Here is a 15,247-nt window from a genome sequence, read left to right on the forward strand (position 1 = left end):
GCCATGCCTACAGAGGCTTCTGGTTCTTTGGGAACGGTGAGACTACCTGTCCTGGGCCCCCTCAGTCACATGTCTGTCCACTGGGATGATGTAACATTCATCCTGGCAAGTTTAACGATTAATTGTTGGGATGAAAGGTCAGGACGTTTGCTTTTGGATAGAACATCAAACATCAGAACATCAGGATGGGGGATAACACATTGCTTCTCACCTTCCACCTTCTCAGAGGGAAAGAATAAAGAAACAACATAGTCATAGAAGAGAGTCTTCCTTCCAGAAGTGCTCCTGTAATCATGCTGGAAAAGTTCTGCAACTCTACTTTTTGGGTGAGAAATTACGTTTATCCTCACTGTCGATTCTTCTCAGACTCAGAACTAGTGGTAGATTAGCTTAGAGTAGCCATCAATAAGAACCAGAAAAGCTGGATATGCAGTTGGTCTAAAGCTCAGGCTTTTTTGGAAAGGGTAATTTACAATATCCCCAGAGGATATGCTATCTGGGAAAGGTAATCTAATTTATTCTCTAACATATGTTTATTGTATCCCAGGCTCTTTTCTTGGACTAGCTAGCTGAAATATTGCTTTGCCTAAAGAGAAATAGAGAAAAGACTTCCAATTTAATCAGTGTTGGGAAGGGGTATTGTTGTGGTTATTGTTGTTGTGTGGTTTGTTGAGTAGGAGGAAGGGAAGGTACGATTGAGTCTTGTTGAGATATGTTGATGTTGAAATCATAGTGATACGTCCTAGAGGAACTGGAAGCTAGTAACATGGACTAGAAGTTGAGTCCAGGGATAAAGTTTGGGCATCATAAACACTGAGACAATTTCGAACCATTATAATTGGGCAGTTACTGTTTATAGAGAAGAAAGAAAGGAGGAGGCACGGCTGAAGGAGGGGTCAGGTACTTACAGGGTGAACAACAAGAGTGTAACATCATGGAGTCATAGACAGAGAATCTCAAGACAGAGGGCAATGGACAGTGCCGAGTGGGTTAGTGGCACACACAGTGAGAAAGGACCTCGGATTGAGTGCTTTGAGAAAGTGTCATCTGCAAACTCCTAGCATCAGCATTAGAATCACCTGGGGGTGATTAACATAGTTTAAATATCTTAGGTGACTTGATTCTTCTGAATTCTAAAGTTTGACAACTTTACGTAGAGATGAGAAGAGCAGGAATGAGATAGCGAAGTATGTAAGCTGCACTTCAGATGTTAGAAAGATCCTGGGCCCCAAGGCCTTCAAGGCCAGGACATGCATACCACAGGAAGATGGGGCCTAATAGGCCCAAGTATCCTTGCAAGTCATCTCTTGAGAATCTTCTCTGAGAATTACCCAACAAATCATCTTGTTCAGGGCACCTCAACCTTTTCTTTAAAGAGTCTGTGCAAATCGCCATTCAAAACAATTAAAAAATATTTATAGGAAGAGTAAAATCTACGTGCACATGACTCAGATATAAGAACTGGTGCCCCGCTCCCACCCCTATCCCACAAGACGCCTCCATTTATTGCAGAACGCAAAGACTAGTACAAGGCTTGCTGGGAGCAAGCCTTCTGTCCAACGGTGCCCTTATTGCTCCTGTGTAGAAACTGTCCAGGGGCTCTCAGCTCTGAGAGAAGCCCTCTGGGCCCTAGGAGGCTAAATGGTGAGACTGAGCATGCTGCCTGTCTTGTGCATGCATGTTTGAATGTCTGTCAGTGATTTCAATCATTGCTAGAAACTAGAAGAACAAGTTTTTTTATCCCAGGGAACTAGTCTTCCCTTTGGACTGAGGAACAGTTCCTCTTCTTCCTATGACTTGGCAAATGCAGTGGTGAGGTTAACTCAGAACAGCTGGTACAGAGATTTACTTAATCACAGGAAGATAGGTTTTCAGAAGCTGGGTTGGCCAGAAACGTCAGAAAGTGTCATGAAGTGGTGGGCCGACCCCGTGGCGCACTCGGGAGAGGGCGGCGCTGGGAGCTCAGCAGCGCTCCCGCCGCGGGTTCGGATCCTATATAAGGATGGCCGGTGCGAGCGCAGTGCGGCCGGTCACAAAACGACAAAAAAAAAAAAAAAAAAAAAAAAGTGTCATGAAGTGGTGAATTTGTATCAATGCGAATGAATAGGAAAATACAGTTAAAGTTAAAGGACATGGATATGGAGTTGAGTTAAAACTGTTTGGAAGTGGGTGGGTGTGCTGGGGGATGGTCTCCTGTCTTCAAAAATGCCTGTATCCAACAATTTTCCCTTTGGGTCCCCCAGAATTCAACATTCCTGGATAGTCCGGAGGCAGACCTGCCCCTTTGTTTTGAGCAGACTGTTCTGGTGTGGATTCCCTTGGGCTTCCTTTGGCTCCTGGCGCCTTGGCAGCTTCTCCATGTGTACAGATTCAGGGGCAAGAGATCTTCTGTAAACAAACTCTACCTTGCCAAGCAGGTATGGTAACGCCACTGTTTTCAAGTTCTGTTTCCTTGGTGCACAATAGAGACATTTTCTTGTTGATTAGTGTCCTCTTACCTGTCTTTAACCAGCTTTCCCAGCTGATGATGTCTCAGATGGAGTCATGCTCTGGGTGTACCCCTCTCCACCTGCCCTATGCCTTACTGACCCCTTGCCATGTTTCTTAGTCAAAGTAGCTTTCATTTTTGCACAACAGCAGTGACTCAGTGTTTACAGATATTGAGCTCTGTAAACACGAATGATAAATAATCAGTCAAGTTGCTATTACCTTTTCGGTATTCGAGAAGTGAACACTGCACCACTTGTCTTTAAGCTGTTCTGTGAAGTCAGGAGCCTAATTCAGTTGGCATCTGCCTCAAGGTGAAAATGAACTATATAATGTATGTTCTGCACCGTTGAGGCAATCCAACCATGACTCAGCTACCAAAACTTGGATCTGAAGTTTTCCCAAAGTGTATCTATGGATGATACTCATAGTGGAGAGAGGTGGAGTGAGTGTGCACAGTGACAAGCTAGTAGTAAATAATAGAAAGGACAGGGGCTGGAGAGAGAGCCCAGGAGGAGTGAGGGGAGGACCTCAGCCAGCTGCACTGACTCACTCAGGGAGGGCTTGTTGTGAGGCTGCTGCATGGAAAAGGAACCATAATACCCAACTGAGAATTTAAAAGAGGGTCTTTATTGGCCAGCCGGTGACTGTCCCTCCAAGAAAGTCTTGGAAGAGAGCAGCCCTGACTTGAAGTTTAGAGGGTTTTTTAAAAGGTACAGTTTTACATTAGTCACACAGTTAGAATTATCAAACAGTCACACACTTATAGTTACCATATAGTCACACACATACACACATACCCTCCTGGTGTGAGGAGGGGGTTTGGGGAGGCCTAGAGCAAGCTGATAACAGAAGCTGAAACAAGCCAGTTAATCGCTCAGGGGCAGCTTGGGTAGAGAACAGCAAGCCAAATTTAAACTTCTCTAAGTGCAGGCTAATATTTAGCTTTTAACTTCTATTAAGGGGGCTGAAGAGCTGAGGGGGATTTTCAAACAACAACATTTTCTAAGCAATTCAAACACTATTGAAACTTAATCAATCTACCTTGTCACACAGCAAGCAGTTTCACAGAAGCGAATTTCATATGTTATGAAAGTCGGGGTCACCCTATCTCATTTCCAACTCCTCTTTAAGAAGGAATCAAATCATTGATTCTTCAGTACTTAATTTATTATACCTGGTATGTAGGACAAGGAGTTTAATTGACTGTACTCATTCTCGGATGTAACTAATGAGGTGGGAGACCAGGCAAGGTCCAATAGTGACTAGGAGGAGGAAGAGGACTAGGGGGCCTGAAACTGCTGTTATTAAAGTCGTTAACCAGGGTGACCAAGAGAAGAAGCTCTCATACCAATTTTTGTTGTTATTAGATGACTCTTCTCTTTCTTTAATGTGTTTTCTGACTAAGGCAAGGCTGTTCCTAATGACACCTGAATGGTTGGTATAGAAACAACAAGCTTTGCTGAGGACTACACGTAATCCCCCTTCTTTAAGGAAGTGCAGGTTCAGACCTCGCCTATTTTGTAGGGCCACCTTGGCTAAAGAATCTAGGGATTCTTCTAGTCTATTGACAGATTTTTCTAATTCCCCTAGGTCTATGTCTATTTGGCGGCTAAGTTCTTGAAGATCTTGTTTCCCTGTGACTAAGGCAGCAGTTCCAATTGCAGTGGACCCAGCAATGCCTAGTCCCACTAATACAGGAATGAGGATAGGTACTGCTCTTTTGGTGATAAAGTGGTAGAATCCTGTCTCTCCCTTATAATAGTATACTTGAGGTATTATATATACCAGAATACACACTTCAGAGACATTTGAAGAAGCAAAATACTGGGTAGAGATAAAGGGGTTAATCCCGTGTTAGCAGGAGCAACCAGGTAAGGAGGAAAGGAGGAAGTTGTCTGATTAACCACGTGGGTCTGATTACTATTGGTGGCATAAGGGGACACAGACAAATTATAGTTTGGGGAGTATAAGCAAAACCCTTGTCCCTGGATGCCACCCAGCATTAATTTAGGTGCATGACCCAAGGGAAAAGTCATTGCTGGTCAATATAGGTTAAGTTTAAGCTCCTAATAGAGGAATTATGACTTGATGAGTCAGAGACATTAACATCACTTATAGCTAAGCCTACATAATAAGGGGGTTTAGGGTCCAAGCACAACCAGCAACTCCGAGTAACATTTGGGTCAGTTAAATTGAGATAGCGGAACAAGGCATCAATAGTATTTACAAGGGGATTTTGGAAAAGGAGGTGGGACCGAGGGGTAGGCTGACAGGGAGCCGCAGGTGGGCCAGAAGGAGGCCTGCAAAGGGACTTATTGTTCAGTGGAAGGAGGATGGGAAGTTGGGGCAGTAGATCTTTATTAGGCCCTATTGGGGTATACATCGGAAATTCACCCTTCATTTGAATAGTAAATTTAGCTACTGGATCTTTACTGGAGACATATAATTTTATGCCCCATGTTTGTCCCTTCTCCCAATCACTTACTAGGTAGGGGTTCCACAGTATAACAGTAAGGTTCATAGGGTTGCATTGGTTGACAGAGCATTCCCCTGTAGGGGCTTGTCATCTAGTCAGCTGTATCCAGGTATCCGTGTGTGTCCAAGAGGCTTCAGTCTCACAGCCCCAATTAGCACAGTAGTATTGGTCCTCCCCCTGGTAGGAGGAGCCAGCTGCAGCTGGGCATGCATAAAATTCTATGCCCTGTGATCCCCTTTCTTTATATCCACATGGGGGAGGTACTGACATCAGCTTGGCTGCCAGTTCATTGGGTCGGGGACCCTACATTAATTCACAGAGATCAACCAGGAAGGTTGGGGTCCCTGAGGTAGTAACATTCTTAATAACTTTTCCCATGTCAGTAGCCCTTAACTCCCAAGTATAATTTTTAGGCTGATGTGGGTTCCCCAATACAGGCATTACATAGTGAAAGACAATCAGTACAATCAAGGGGGCAAGCGAGAGAGTCTGATCTTTAGTGGGTCTTCTGGTGAGTGCTGGACTGTCCATCTTTCCTGGAGTCATTCTGGGTCTGATGAGTCTGGTTCAGAGGCCCATTTGAGTTGGGTGTGATGTATCCAGTGGCTCTTTCCTGAAACCTTCATAGCATTGGGGTTGTCAGGATGATCGGGAAGGGTCCTTGCCATCCGGGCTCAAGGGTGGATGGGGGGTGGTGTTTTACCTAGACGAGATCCCCTGGCTGGTGCAAATGTGACATCGGGTTTTTCGTCAGTGGGTGGGCTTCTCAAACCAGATGATGAATTTGGCCCAGCACCTGTTGAAGGGCTTGCAGAGAGAGAATGAAGTAAGTTGTGATTAGTGATTTCAGCAAGTTTTTCATCCCTGAGACATGGTAACAAAGGGAGTGGCCTTCCAAACATTATTTCATAAGGAGTGATTACTTTTACATAGGGGGTACATCTGGTCCATAGTAGGGCAAAAGGGAAGGAGACTCACCCAGTTTCGCCAGTCCCTAGTTTTAGTTTAGTAAGAGTTTCATTTAAGGTTCTATTCATCCGTTCTACCTGTCCTGAACTTTGTGGCCTATAAATACTGTGTAACTTCAGATCTATCTTTAATGCTTTTGCTAATAATTGAGAAATTTGGGCTATAAAAGCCGGACCATTGTCAGACCCAAGGATATAGGCGGGCTGAATCTGGGAACAATCTCCTGTAATAACTTTTTAAGTGTTTTCTGAGCAGTTTCATATTTTGTTGGAAAAGCCTCTACCCAACCCGAAAAGGTGTCTACAAATACCAAGAGATGGCGGTACCCATATTGTCCGGGTTTTACCTTGGTGAAGTCAATGTCCCAATGTTCTCTGGGACTGGATCCTCATGCTCTGGTTCCTGCAGGTACCTCAGCCTTTTCATGGGTTTATTTGGGAGCAGGACTCACAGCATCTCACAAAGCTTTTTGTTAGTTTATCTAAATTATGAACATAATAACTTTTCTGCAACAATTCCATTAGCTTAGTAGCTCTGAGGTGTGCCCTCTGGTGAAGCTGTCCTATTAATAGTTTACCTAGAGCTTTGGGTAGGTAGATCCTTTGATCTGGCAAAATTTTGCATCCTGCATTATTATCTGAGGTGCCCAATGCCTTTGCATGAATGATTTCTTCTTTTGTATAGTGTGGGGCTGGTGGCAAATTGTGGTGCCAGTATGACCACCATGGACTTTGTTGGCCCCATTAGTTTTAATGTGGCATCCTTTGCTGCTTGATCAGCAAGGGCATTTCCTTGAGCTTTAATTGAGTTACTTTTTTGGTGTCCTCGGCAATGTATGATGGCCACCTTTTTAGGATACCAGATGGCTTCCAGGAGAGCCAAAATTTCCTCCTTGTTTTGTATGTCCTTTCCTCCTGATGTCATTAATCCTCTTTGCTTATAAAGAGCCCTGTGTACGTGTGCCGTAGCAAAGGCATATTTACTGTCAGTATATATATTGACAGTTTTGTCTTTTCCATATATTAAAGCCTGAGTTAAGGCTATAAGCTTAGGTTTTTGAGCAGAGGTGCCTCGGTCTAAAACTTGTGCCCAAATGACCCATTCCAGTGTCACTACAGCTGCCCTGGCACACCTGATCCCGTTGGCAATGAAGCTGCTTCTGTCTGTGAACATTACCTCATCAGGTTCCGTCCAGGGCACATCTGTCAGGTCAGGTCGGAGTCCTTGGAGGGCTTCTGTGGTTTCAAGGCAGTCATGGAGAGGCTTTTCTGGGTTGTCATCAGGAGGAGAGTTGCTGGATTCAAAGCTGTAGTCTTAAGAAACTTTATTCGAGGTTGATCTAAGAGCAAGGCTTGATATTGAGTAATGCAGACATTGGTGAGCCAATACTCGGGAGCACTCTTTAAAAGAGTTAGCACCGAGTGAGGTGCCACCAGGCTTATATCCTGCCCTAGTGTCAGCTTGTCAGCCTCCTTCACTAGCAGGGCAGCTGCCGCTATGGCACAAGTGGGCCATCCAGCTGTCACATAGGCTAGCCTTTTAGAGAGATAGGCCACAGGCCTCTTCCACGGCCCTAGGGCCTGGGTGAGCACTCCTTTGGCTATGCCTTGTTTTCCAGCGACAGACAGGGTGAAGGGCTTATTCACATCTGGCAGGGCTAGGGCAGGTGCTGTGGTGAGTGCTTGTTTCAGATTATTAAAAGCCTTTTGCTCAACCTCAGTCTACAGTAGGGAAGTATATTTTCCCCCTGTGCTAGAATATAGGGGCTTGGCTATTTCAGCAAACCCAGGTATCCAGAGGCATCAGTAGCCTACTGCACCCCAAAATTCATGGACTTCCTTCTTACTTTTTGGGGTTGGGGTCCTTAGGATTGTTTCTATTCTCCTTGGGGATAGGGTCCTTTTTCCTTCCTTTAATTCATACCCCAAGTAGGTGGCTTTTGGGGTGCATAGTTGGGCATTTTTGTCTGTCTTTCTTCTGGGCCCTCTCTGGCATTATAGACCCTTTGGGCTATTTCAACTAGCTCAGATAACAGCTTTCCTTCAAGCCCTTCATGTTTCTGAAGTTTCCTCCTAATGTCTGGGACTGACTGAGTAATGAAGGCAATGTTAATCGCCCGTCAGTTCCCTGGGGCCTCTGGGTCCACAGGAGTATAGTCCCTATAAGCTTCCATGAGGCATTCTGGAAAAGTGGCCGGGGACTCATCTGCCCTCTGGATAGTTTTGCTCACCTTTGAAAGATTTGTGGGCCTCCAGGCAGCAGCATGGAGCCCTCTAAGGGGAGTCTGGCAATACTGATCAAGAGCTTCCTTACCTCGGTCTGTGCTGGGGTCCCAATTGGGTCAACTAAGGGGAAACACACAGTTAAGGCGAACTGGGTCATCAGACGGCTGGCCATCTACACCAATGATGGTCTTTCGAGCCTCCTGGTGGATGCGCTCTCGTTCCTCTGAAGTGAAGAGAGTCTGGAGGAGTTGTTGACAATCATCCCAGGTGGGCTGATGGGTAAAGAACACAGTCTCCAAAAGGGAGATGAGACCTTGGGCGTTCTCAGGAAAAGAGGGATTTTGATTTTTCCAGTTATATAGGTCACTAGTAGAGAACGGGACGTACACTATGAGTGGTGCCTGGTCCTAGGGGGTTCCCAGTGGGAGGGCGGCTTTGTGCAGGGGGAGCAGGGGTGCAGGTGAAAGACTAGAAGAGGTGGGGGCAGAGTCAGGCTATGAGGAGGGCTAAGAAGTTCAGCGGAGTCAGGGGAAAGGGGATGTGGGGAGGCGCACTGGGGAAACAGGAGGTAGGGGGAGAGGTCGATGAGATCTTCGGAAGTTGCCTGCAGGACAGCAGGTGCAGGCGGCGTGGCAGAACCTGATGGAGGGATGGGTTTAGCAACCAGAATTTTCTCTTTCTGCCTATTTGGTTTCTCTTGTAAAAGGGTTGACCCACTAATGGGCTTGGGGTTGCTCTTGCCCATTTTACTGATCAGCACACAAAATATCATTACTCCTAGAGCAGGGTGCCTCATTCTAAAAGGAGTGCTGGCCCAACAAAAGTGCTAGGAAACACTCTCGGATAGAAGGTACAGGAGTGCTAAGAAAAACTTTTCTATATTGGTGCAATCCTTTGGGGCTACAGACACTAATCCTATAGTTAGTGTTAAGATGAGCAATACAATAAAGGTTAGAGACACAGGGTGGCAGACACTTATTATGTCCTGTAAAGGCAAATGGGAGATGACAAAGGGTAAGGAAATGCTGGATTGAGATTATCTCCTAGACCTGTTGGGAGAAATCTTACCCAAAGTTAGTGACATACACTCAACTGACAGTACACAAAAGACAGAGACAGTGGCCACATTCAACACTTAAACTCTAAACCATTACTGGGACCAAGGTGACATCTTGGTGGTCCCTGGATTTGGGAAGTTCATGCTGCTTCCAGCCTTCCACACAGTCCTACATCAGAGCTCTGTTACCACTCCACTTGAGAACTCAAAAGCTTACAAAGCTTACCTCTCACATAAGCTTTTAAGACTACCAAGCTTACCAAGCCTGTCTCTCACACAAGCCTACTAAGCTTACCTCCGGAGGTCCATGACATAGAATACTGGCAAGGATGCAAAGCAATAAGTCAACAAAACCCCAATGCCAATTGAAAAATTTAGTCCGTGGCAAGATTAGCCCTAGCCCTGGGAGGGGAGCTCCTGCAGGGAGGCTTGTCACATTGCTCCTCATCTGGAGCATTGGTTTTTCTGATTTCTTTAAGCGAGTGACAGGAAATCTTGCTGGGGCCTCCAAATGTTGTGAGGCTGCTGCAAGGAAAAGGAACCATAATACCCAACTGAGAATTTAAAAGAGGGTCTTTATTGGCCAGCCGGTGACTGTCCCTCCAAGAAAGTCTTGGAAGAGAGCAGCCCTGACTTGAAGTTTAGAGGGTTTTTTAAAAGGTACAGTTTTACATTAGTCACACAGTTAGAATTATCAAACAGTCACACACTTATAGTTACCATATAGTCACACACATACACACATACCCTCCTGGTGTGAGGAGGGGGTTTGGGGAGGCCTAGAGCAAGCTGATAACAGAAGCTGAAACAAGCCAGTTAATCGCTCAGGGGCAGCTTGGGTAGAGAACAGCAAGCCAAATTTAAACTTCTCTAAGTGCAGGCTAATATTTAGCTTTTAACTTCTATTAAGGGGGCTGAAGAGCTGAGGGGGGTTTTCAAACAACAACATTTTCTAAGCAATTCAAACACTACTGAAACTTAATCAATCTACCTTGTCACACAGCAAGCAGTTTCACAGAAGCAAATTTCATATGTTATTAATATGGGGGTCACTCTATCTCAGGCTCTTCTGGGAACCCAACACCCTCAGTTGAGGTTGTAAAGTTACCTCATAAAATCCATGTCTGCTCCCTTTCAGTACATTTTTTCTATCTGTCCTTATCTTTAAACAGGCATTTAGGAGGAAAATTAGATCTCATTGTTCTGTGAACATACATACCAATGACCTCAGGTTACCTGGAGCCTAAGAGGGAGGAAAGGGCTTGGCCAAAGGAAGTGGGATTCACATTGACAGTCTGAAGTGGGGCTGGTAGCAGGTTTTGTCAGACCCTGGACAGGATAGAACAGTCTTTGAGAGCCCAGGGCAGGGTCACTGTCTCCCTTGTTGACCCTGCATAGGACCTAGCATGTAGTGAGCACTCAGTTTGAATTCAGGGTTTTGTTGAATGTTGGTGTTAAATGTACTCAAGGCATAGGGGTTGAATCAGGAATGTGGTAGACTCTGAATATTCTGAACACGAGCAACATGCTTCAGTATCCTTGGAAATGAGCTAGTCAATTTGAGAGCATTTTTATTTCCTCCAAAAGAAACCCTTTAACCCCTATTTCCTCATCCCATGTAGCCCTAAGCGACCACTAACCTGCTTCCTGTCACTATGGATTTCCCTGTTCTAGACATTTCATATGAATGGAATCATACAGTATGTGGTCCTTTATGACTGGCTTTGTGCACTTAGCATAATGTTTCAGGGTTCATCCATGCTGTAGCATGTATCAGTACTTCATTCCTTTTTATGTCAGAATATTATTTCATTGTATGGATAGATCCCACATTCTCTTAATTTTTATATACACAAATCTCTTTAGGAAAAAAAAAAAAACCAAAACAATGCATTATCTTTTATTCTTTCCTGTAGGTAATACTGTATCTCCCCTTACTTATAGTCTCAGGAGTTCCATTTAGAATTTATGTTTTACTTTTTTGTCCTCTATTCTGAGGGTGACAAGTACAAATTAGCCTCTTCCTAAAAATTTCAAAGTAATTGGTTTCTTCTCTGAAATGGTAGGAAGTATAATTCCTCAGAGTAAAACTCCACTTCTTCTGTGAGAACCTTCTTCTCATCTCAATCCCCAACTTCATTTTGTTTCTCAGCCTCTCCTCCAGCTGTCTTTGGGCTGTCTTTTCCTCTCTGACAGTCCTGAATTGTTACTGCTATGATCATTTGGTCATTAGTGTGCTGTTTATCTCATCTGAACTTAGTCAACCTGCTTGTCCAAGCTGGTAAGTGACTCCACAGGTTTGTTTGTTTGTTTGCTTAAGGATACATCCTTAGTGAAGGACCCAGAAAAGAGTTGGTAATTGAGTGAATTGAATTCTAAAATAAGTGAATGAATGAATGAATCCCAGGGGAACAAAAAAGGAATTTGGTGTACTGGAGGCTGTAGAAATACCAAGATTAGAAGATGGGTAGCAAAAGTGAATTTGAGGTTGACCCGGTGAGATGTGGCAACATCCTCAAATATCCACAGAAGTATTACACAGAAGAGTACCTAATTTGTTCTGAAAAGTTTCAGAGAGCAGGACCAAGAAAAGTGAGTAGAGGTTGTCCCAGCAGACTTTGGCTAAATAAACAGAAAGATTTTCTGATAAAAATAACTGCCCATAATAGAATGGGCTGCTGGGGGGTATAGTCCCTGAAAACATTGAAGACGAAGTTAGACGTTCATCTCCTATGGATGTGGTGGAAGTAGACACCCTTGATCATGGATCGATTCAACCAGAGTGCCTTGTCATTTATAAAGAGCTGGGAAAAGGGGGACCTTGCAGGGGTGGAGAGGTATTAAATTTGGGCAAACCGTACTTCTTTCTTTTTTAATATGAATGAGATTGTTTCTCCCTAAAAAAATTGAGTTTGGTAAACTCGTTGTCTGGTTAGAGCTTGTCCAGTAAATTAGAGATTAGGCGAAAGAGCAAAGGACTTGGTAATCATTAAACAACCACAGCATTTTCCTGATCCTTATTGAAAAAATCATGAGTATGTTTCTGATTATGAAAATAATGTGTGGTTATTGTAGAAAGTTTGGAGACTTTAAGGACATAGGAAGAAAATTCAATCCATTGATAATTGTATCACTCTGATATGCTTCTGTTAACATTTTGGTGTGTTTCCTTCTAGTCTCTTTATAAAAACAAACTAATGATTTCATTTCCTTTTGGTTATACCCAGTAGTGATATAGCTGGGTTGTAGGGTAGATCTATTTTTAGTTCTCTGAGGAAACTCCATACTGTTCTCCACAATGGTTATACCAATTTACACTCCTTCCAGCAATGTAGGAGAGTTCCCTTTTCTCTGCATCCTCACCAATATTTGTTATTTTTTGTCTTGTTAATAGCCATTCTTACTGGAATGAGGTGATATCTCATTGTGGTTTTAGTTTGCATTTCCCTGATGGTTAGTGATGCTGAGTGTTTTTTCCTGTGCCTGTTGGCCATGTGTATGTCTTCTGAAATGAAATCAACCTATCGAAAAGACACCTGCACACCCATGTTCATCGCAGCACTGTTCACAATAGCCAATAGATGGAATCAACCTAAATGTCCATCAGCAGATGAATGGACCAAAACACTGTGGCATATGTACACAGTGGAATACTGCTCAGCTATCTTAAAAAAATGATATCCTATCATTTGCAGCAACATGGATGGAACTGAAAACCTTCGTGTTAAATGAACTAAGTCAGGCACAAAAAGTCAAATACTGCTTGATATCACTTATATGTGGAATCCAGAAAAAAAAAGTGATTCTCATAGAAGTAGAGAGTAGAATAATGGTTACCTGAGGAGGGGTGTGGAGGGCAGGAGGAGAAGGGGTCGACTAATGGGTACGAACCTATGCTATGGACTCTAAGTGAATCATTGTGCAGTGGATGCATGTATTGAAACAACACACCATACCCCACAAATGTGTACAAGTATACATTCAAATATTTTGATAAAAAAAACTAAATAAAAAGTACAAATCAAAAGCAAAAGTATTATATGTAAAAACAGCTAGAAGAGAGGATTTTGAAGGTTCTCACCACAAAGAAATGACAAGTGTTTGAGGTAATGAATATGCTAATTATCCTGATTTGACCATTAAACAACATATAGGATACATTCGAAATATCACATTGTACCCCATAAACATGTGCAATTATTATGTGTCAGTTAAAAACAAAATACAACTTATAAAAGAAAAGCAAAAAGTATTTTCCTCACGTTCCTAAATCTCAGTCCCATTCTTCAGAGGCCTCCATTTAAAATTATTCTGGTGGTTACCTCTGTATCTTCCATTAATGTGTTTATAACTACATTTTTGTGATCTATCAACTTCAAAAAAGCTCTGTTTCTGCTCTCTAGGAGGGACAAGGAATTTGGCTTTCTTTTCTTCTCTTTTTCTGTCTCTTTATTTTGCACGATTATTTTCAGTTCTTCTATTTGCCACCTTTATATCTAAGGATAATCTGCCATCATTGTACGTGCTGATGCCTTTTATGTAAGATGAGAGAATTAGTGCCCCCAAATTTCTCAATCCCTTCTAGTGGAGAACATTCTCCGAGTTTTCAGAAAGAGTGACAGCAAGTAGTCTCTAAGTCCTTTCTTTCTGAAAATGTTCATCTGCACATGGAATGCTAAGTTCAAAATTTTTTTACTCTGGAGATGTCACTACGTTGTTCTCCAGCATCATGTGATACTGAGTTAGAATTCTTCCCGTTCCTTGTTATCCTCTCTAGAAGCTTTTATGCTCTTTATTCTTGATTTCCTCAAATTTCTTCAGAGTCTGTCTCCACGAGTCTTTTTTCAATCAGTTGGTTCTGCACTTTCGACCTAAAGACTCACGTCTTTCTTATCTCTGAGAAATTTCCATATATTAGTCCTTTCACTTCCTGTCCTCCAATTTTGAAATTCTGTCTCTCTGGAACTTCTTTTAGATGAATGTTGTGCTCTGAACCGGTCCTCCTTCTCAGCTTCTCTCTTGTGCACACTCTCTCTGTGTGTCTCTGTCTCTCTCTGTCTCTCTCTCTCTCTCTCTGTCTCTTTCTGTCTCTCTCTGTCTCTCTGTCTCTGTCTCTGTCTCTCTCTCTTTCTCTCACATTCTCTTTTCTCCTAAGTTTTGGGGGATTTCCTTATTTCCTGCCAGTCATCCTAAATTACCTTTATTTTATCAATCATGGGTTTGATTTCCAAGTACTCTTCTTAATTTCTGAATATATCTTTTTTTTTTAATATAAACCCATTATTGGATGCAATATCTTCTCAAATCTCTTAGGACATTAATTTAAAAATAATTTGCAGGGCTGCCCAGTTAGCTCAGCTGGTTAGAGCACAGCCTTGTAATACCAAGGTCAAGGGTTCAGATCCCAGCACAGGCCAGCTGCCAAAACAAACAAACAAACAAAAATAATTTGCAATATTTTACTGTTCACTTAATAATTTCTGTTTGTTTCATTCCAGAATTAATTGTTTTGTTTAATTATCTTGGCTGTCTTCTTTGCTAGTATTGGTTTTTTTCCACTTCCTAGTGATGATTACTGTTCTGTTCATGTTTATGAATAAACATTTAAGTAAATTAACATAGGTGGCTGGTGTAGGTCTCTCTGCCTTTATTTGTCAGCCTCCCCAGCTGGCCTGTCCCTGATGTGAGGCCTGACTGTGAGCTCTGGGTCCTGGACAACCATCTTTGTGGACTTCCTGGCTTCCCCCAAGAGAAGAAGCCTGGGCTGTACCTCTCCACCCCTAAGCTGACATGAGGATGAATTTCCTCTGGGGCACCGAGGTCCACACGACCCCTCCAGCCCTCCTCAGGGAAAGCATTCACATTCTTCAGAGAGCACTGTTCTTGTTTTAGCCTGGGCTGGGGGTGGTGACGGTAAATATATTTGTCAGTGGATGTGCAGTGATGAGGTGGGGGTGTGGGGACAAGGAAGAGACTGGAATAATGGTACAGTTCTGTACACGGAACTTCAAGTGAGCCTCTGATTTCTGT

At 43.2% G+C, this 15,247-nt stretch overlaps 1 protein-coding gene across 1 annotated transcript in view; it reads left to right on the top strand.

Annotated features, from left to right (window-relative positions):
- Positions 1-293: 293 nt before the first annotated feature.
- Positions 294-15,247, top strand: part of LOC134382026 (ATP-binding cassette sub-family C member 2-like) — an 89,666-nt gene continuing 74,712 nt past the window's right edge. The window contains exons 1-2 of the mRNA XM_063102109.1: positions 294-326; positions 2,244-2,417. Of these exons, the coding sequence (XP_062958179.1) occupies positions 294-326; positions 2,244-2,417 (207 nt within the window). The remainder of the gene's footprint in view (positions 327-2,243; positions 2,418-15,247) is intronic.

The sequence above is a fragment of the Cynocephalus volans genome, chromosome 7 (assembly GCF_027409185.1).
Source record: "Cynocephalus volans isolate mCynVol1 chromosome 7, mCynVol1.pri, whole genome shotgun sequence".
Classification (NCBI taxonomy): Eukaryota; Metazoa; Chordata; class Mammalia; order Dermoptera; family Cynocephalidae; genus Cynocephalus; species Cynocephalus volans.